We start from the raw sequence: 5,854 nt of genomic DNA on the forward strand, positions 1-5,854 counted from the left end.
CCTTTTTGATGATGACAAACACTACACCAATTGTTATATCAATTGTTTGATGAGTTAGCTTGAAGATTATGTTGGCATGATTGAAATGATGCACGAATATTTCGGAAACTGCACAAAAAATGGTATTGCTAGACACAAAACTATTCCAAGAAATCCTCAACAAAATGGTGTTGCAGAACGGATGAACAGGACTCTACTTGAGAGAGTTCGTTGTATGCTCTCAAATGCTGGGTTATGGCATCGGCGTGAATTTTGGGCTGAAGCAGCATCTACTGCTTGTTACCTGGTTAATCGTTCTCCACATTCAGCACTTGATTTCAAAATCCCAGAAGAAATTTGGTCAGGTAATCCTGTTGATTATTCTAACTTAAGAATCTTTGGATGTCCTGCTTATGCACATGTTAATGATGGTAAATTAGCTCCAAGAGCTGTTGAGTGCATATTTCTTGGTTATGCATCTGAGTCTAAAGGATATCGCTTATGGTATTCTGATGCAAAGTCACGGAAATTAATTCTTAGCAGAGATGTGACTTTTAATGAGGATGCATTTTTATCTTCTGGAAAACAATCTATTGTGTCTTCTTCTACTAGTACAGGTAATCTGCAGGGTACTAGCGAGAAGGTGGAGTTGATAGTGAAACCTACAGTTCCTAATGTTGATGTTCCATCTTCCTCTACAAATAAATCTAGCATTGATGATCATTATATTGATTGTGATGACAGTACAACTTCTCCTATTCATCAGCAATTGATCAGCATAGATAACTTCTGAAATTCTGAACAAAACAAGGCATTTTGAGCTTCAGCAGTAGATTGAATCATATTCTGATAATTTAATTGCTTATGCAATGTCAGTTGCACAAGAGGTAAATGATGATGTTGAACCTGCCAGCTATACAGAAGCTGTTTCTTGTGTTGATTCGTCACAGTGGCTAGTGGCTATGAATGAAGAGATTGAAAGTCTTCATAAGAATGGTACTTGGGCTTTGACAGAGCTTCCCGAAGGCAAACGACCATTACGATGTAAATGGATCTATAAGAAGAAAGACGGTATTCTCGGGGTTGAAGATCCAAGATGCAAAGCACGACTAGTTGTTAAAGGTTTTAATCAAAAGGAAGGTATTGACTTTAATGAGATATTCTCACCTGTTGTTCGTCATACTTCTATTCGTGTTTTGCTTGCTTTTGTTGCTTTATTTGATTTGGAGTTGGAGCAACTTGATGTAAAGACAGCTTTTCTACATGGAGAGCTGGAAGAAGAAATTTACATGGAACAACCTGAAGGATTTATTGTTCCTGATAAGGAGCATCTTGTCTGTCGATTGAAGAAATCATTATATGGCCTTAAGCAAGCTCCCAGACAATGGTACATGAGGTTTGATTCTTTTATGATTGGGCAAGGTTATTGCAGGAGTCAATTTGATGATTGTATTTATTTCCAGAAATTTCCAAATGAATCATTCGTATACTTGTTACTGTATGTTGATGATGTGCTAATTGCTTCACGTGACAAGTGTTTGATCCGAAAATTGAAAATTCAACTCAATAATGAGTTTGAGATGAAAGAATTAGGTGCAGCCAAGAAAATTCTTGGTATGGAGATTCACAGGGATCGTCAAGCTGGTAAATTGTTTTTATCCCAAGAGAAATATATTGAAAGAGTGCTTGAAAGGTTTAATATGAATAATTGTAAACCTGTTTCTACTCCACTTGCTGCACATTTCAAGTTATCTTTAGATCTTTGCCCACATACAGAGGAAGAGATGGAGCGTATGTCACATATTCCTTATGCTAGTGCAGTTGGTAGTCTTATGTATGCTATGGTGTGCACTAGACCTGATTTAGCATATGCTGTTAGCATGGTAAGTCGATATATGCATAATCCTGGAAAGGATCATTGGAGTGCTGTAAAATGGATTTTTCGGTATCTAAAAGGTACTTCTGGTATTGGCTTGGTATTTGACAGAAACAAGGCTACAACTGATGACGTTGTAGGTTATGTTGATTCGGATTATGGTGGTGATATTGACAGAAGGAGGTCTCTTTCTGGTTACATCTTTACTCTCTGTAATAGTGCTATTAGCTGGAAAGCTACTCTTCAGTCCATTGCTGCATTGTCTACGACTGAAGCAGAATATATTTCAGCAACGGAGGGTGTGAAGGAGGCTATTTGGCTCCGAGGTTTGGTAAATGAACTTGGTCTAATACAGGGTGTTCTTACAGTGTTTTGTGATAGTCAAAGTGCTATTCATTTGACCAGGAATAATCGTTATCATGACAAGACCAAACACATTGATATAAAACGTCACTTTATCCGAGATATTGTTGCTATTGGTGAAATTATGGTGGAAAAGATTCACACATCAGAGAATCCAGCAGATATACTTACCAAGCCACTTCCGAATACCAAGTTCCAACTTTGCTTGGACTTGGTTGGTCTCTACAGCACTTGAGTGCCCTTCGGGGCATTATTTGGCGATGAGCAACTTATCAAATTCGAGCCAAGGTGGAGATTGTTAGATGCCTCTCATTTCTATGCCTTAAAAGAATTTTATGACTATTTTATGGCTCTCTCTAAAGACATTTTGTGTCACTTTTATGGCTTTGTTTCCAAGCATCCAATGCTTCATATCCAAGATACCAAGACTTTGCTTGCCTATAAAAGGACACATATAGAGAGCTTCAAAATCATCTTCACAACACACAACATCTCTTTCATTTACACATATATTGTGAGTGCATTCTTGGTGAGAATTCTTGTTCCATTTGAGAGAGTATTTGTGAGAAAAATATTGTCATTTGTCCTCATCATTATAAGAGGATTTCTTGTACTCTTCTTTTTTACATAGTGGAATTTTGCTCTTGATCGCCCGTGGTTTTTTTCCTCTCACACTGAGGGGTTTTTCCAAATTAAATCTTGTGTGTTATTTTCTTTATCCTTTACTTGCTTCTCTTTTGTTCTCAATTGATTCAATCCTGTGCTTCCGCATTGTGCTCTATCCTTAACCAAACTATCTAGCAAGGATATCAAATACTTCAAGTTTAATGTATTTATTCACAAGGAGAAGATAAAATCCAAATAAAAGAAGTAAACTTGATTATAGTTCATCAATTACAAATAAAATTGTCAACTAACTTGAGAACCTTGATTCTCAACTGAACCATAACAAATCCTTACATTGCAAAGAAGATCAGGGAAGGGGCAATGAAATTGAAATGCATACCTTACACGTTCGAATTTGATTAAGTGATTCTTTTAATGAATTTTCCATTTGTTCCAGTTTTTCAGCATCACTGATTTTACCAAAGTCAGTCCAATGGCTGCAGAATCAAACAACAAATAAAATTTGTAAGAAACTTATAGTCACAGAACAAGTGTATCATGTAGATAGTGAAATTAACGGTTTAACAAATAAAAATCAAATCCACCTTAGTCTTTTGTTTCTTTCAGAAATCAAAGTCTGTAATTGCTTGGATTGATTACTTAGCTCCTGCACAAAACCTGTTAGTGAAAGATATAACATTTAAAGAACAAATGAGAAAAACAATGGAGATGGTTTACCTCAATAGTTTGACTACTGTAAAAAAAGAAGAAAAGAAATAAAGAATATTTCAGGGCCACAACTTAGTGGAATAAACTACTAAACTTACTTATGGTAAAATGATCTCTTGCTAGAATGGCATACCTTGTACCATAAAATTCTTGTACATTTACATCATGATCTAACTTCTTAAACGTTTTCTTCAGTGCCTAAACTCTCAAACAAAAACAACTTACTAATTGGAATAAAGATAAGGATACAACCTAAGCTTTCAAAGCAAGAAAAAGAATCATGCAGTATATTTTACTACTGAAATGAGCCTGAGAAATGACTTACTTCAAGACTCTCTAGCTTCCTGTTACAATTCATTGGAAAATATTTCATCAAATTATTGTATTTTGAAGTAAAAAGAATGCATAATAATTTGGTTAAAATGAAAGAAGTTCAGCTTCACCTTTTTGCCCTTTCCTGTGGAGTCATTTGAGCAAACTTTGTGATAATCTCCTCAAAGTTACTATGTCCACCAAAATGAGAGAGAGAACAATTAGACATGGAAAATTAATCTTTTTGAAATAGTAATAACATTAGTGGCTTCAGAAATAAGGATAAATAAAGACAAGTCCAAAGGCAACTAATGTTCTATTGAATCTTAAATTTCCATTGAACCCAATCCTCATCTATGTTTTCATGTGGTTTAGCCTTTCATTGTATGCCTAAATATCAATCATAAAGTACCTATTATAACCTCTCTCATGCCTTTAATTTCTTCCTACACAGTTCAAGAAATCCACATATCAATAGTTAGTATTCTAATGAATAACATTCTAATAATCTATGGTTGATTTTAGGACACAACAATAAGAAGAAATAAATATACCTGCGCCTTCCTCTGCATAATGAAGGTTTTCCAGTTGGTGAGAACATTAGAAGTATAATATCAATATCACACAATATAGATAACTCAGAAGCTTTCTTAATGATCCCATTCTTTCTTTTAGCATATGTTGCTTGACGGCCATTGGTGTTCTCCAATTTCTTTATCTTTAGCTTTACCCTGCCCATCCTACAAGTCATAACCATAATAGCATTGCATTATCTTCCTCAGTGTTTACAAAATCATTCCAAAAATTGGAGCCTAACCAAAACATCAATTTCCATTGCTTGTTCCAATTTCAATCCAATCATCTTTCAAAAGGAAAATGTTTCACCAAGGCATGAAACAACTTAAGATTCTTTAGCACAATGTCCCTTCAATATAGAGACTGAAGTTGTCTAGGAATTTGTCAAGTAAATATACATTTACTCTATTCATAATTAGAATCATCATTACCCATGCATTCATTTTTTGAATCAATATATGCCTGAAAAAGATTTCCATCTTTGATCTTAATTTTAAGTTCGTGTATCAAAATTTAAAACTAAAATCACGATGAATAACAACAATTAAGCCTTAATCTCATTATATGAAGCCATATGTTCCAAGTCCACAATAAAAAAAGGAAATGAATTAAGAAACAAGAAGTTTCCATATCCATACCCTTTTATCAACGTTTCAATGTTGACAAGGAGACAGACAGAGGATCGATGTGGGCAAATTCAGAAAAAAAATTAGCAGTAACTAAAACAAAAAGAAACCAAGGAAAGTGTATAATTTAGAAACAAAATCATCGAATTAAATTTGTATGAATATGTAACACTCAACTAGAAAGACAAAGAAACAATATAAAAACGTGTGAAAGACCAGAATGTTTGGCCAATGTCAGATTCAAAGAGAGAGGATGAGGTGTGAGCTTGCATGCATGATAATGATAAAACTTTGGTTAACAAGAGAGGGTGGCCAAATATATCGGTCTTTTGGCATGAGATAGGAATCACGTGTTTCAAAGGTGCATAAATTTTATGTCCCAAATCAATCATATGTTGTTACATCAATAAAAAAAATTGTGAGAATAAAATGTAATATTTTAATTGGTTCGAGAGATGAATTGAGACAAAGTTCTGTCCTTTTGACGTGCAACAAAATCAGGAACTAGAGCATTTAGAGATTTTTCACTAGTGTGTAATGTATGTTACGGATATAATGTTAAAAGTATTTTTTTCCAATACAATATAACTAACTTATATATACATAATTGATACAATTAAGTGTTTTTATAAGTGTCTTCTGCCAAGAGATTAATTCATTTTAAAGAACTCAACTATATATCTATTGTTAGTGACAAATTAATTATAACTTGATACTTTTGTACAATCATAGTAGTTTATTTCATCTCTTATAGTTAAGTTACCTTAGTTGGTTAAGTTATAAGACA

At 34.1% G+C, this 5,854-nt stretch overlaps 1 protein-coding gene across 1 annotated transcript in view; it reads right to left on the reverse strand.

Annotated features, from left to right (window-relative positions):
* The window catches only part of LOC109359690 (agamous-like MADS-box protein AGL30), a 7,745-nt gene extending 2,530 nt beyond the window's left edge, over positions 1-5,215 (reverse strand). The window contains exons 1-8 of the mRNA XM_019604385.1: positions 5,080-5,215; positions 4,420-4,605; positions 3,997-4,056; positions 3,879-3,897; positions 3,687-3,751; positions 3,563-3,578; positions 3,430-3,491; positions 3,225-3,321 (exon numbers count right to left, since the gene is read on the reverse strand). Of these exons, the coding sequence (XP_019459930.1) occupies positions 3,225-3,321; positions 3,430-3,491; positions 3,563-3,578; positions 3,687-3,751; positions 3,879-3,897; positions 3,997-4,056; positions 4,420-4,604 (504 nt within the window). The 5' untranslated portion in view covers position 4,605; positions 5,080-5,215. The remainder of the gene's footprint in view (positions 1-3,224; positions 3,322-3,429; positions 3,492-3,562; positions 3,579-3,686; positions 3,752-3,878; positions 3,898-3,996; positions 4,057-4,419; positions 4,606-5,079) is intronic.

Source organism: Lupinus angustifolius, chromosome LG11 (assembly GCF_001865875.1).
Source record: "Lupinus angustifolius cultivar Tanjil chromosome LG11, LupAngTanjil_v1.0, whole genome shotgun sequence".
Lineage (NCBI taxonomy): Eukaryota > Viridiplantae > Streptophyta > Magnoliopsida > Fabales > Fabaceae > Lupinus > Lupinus angustifolius.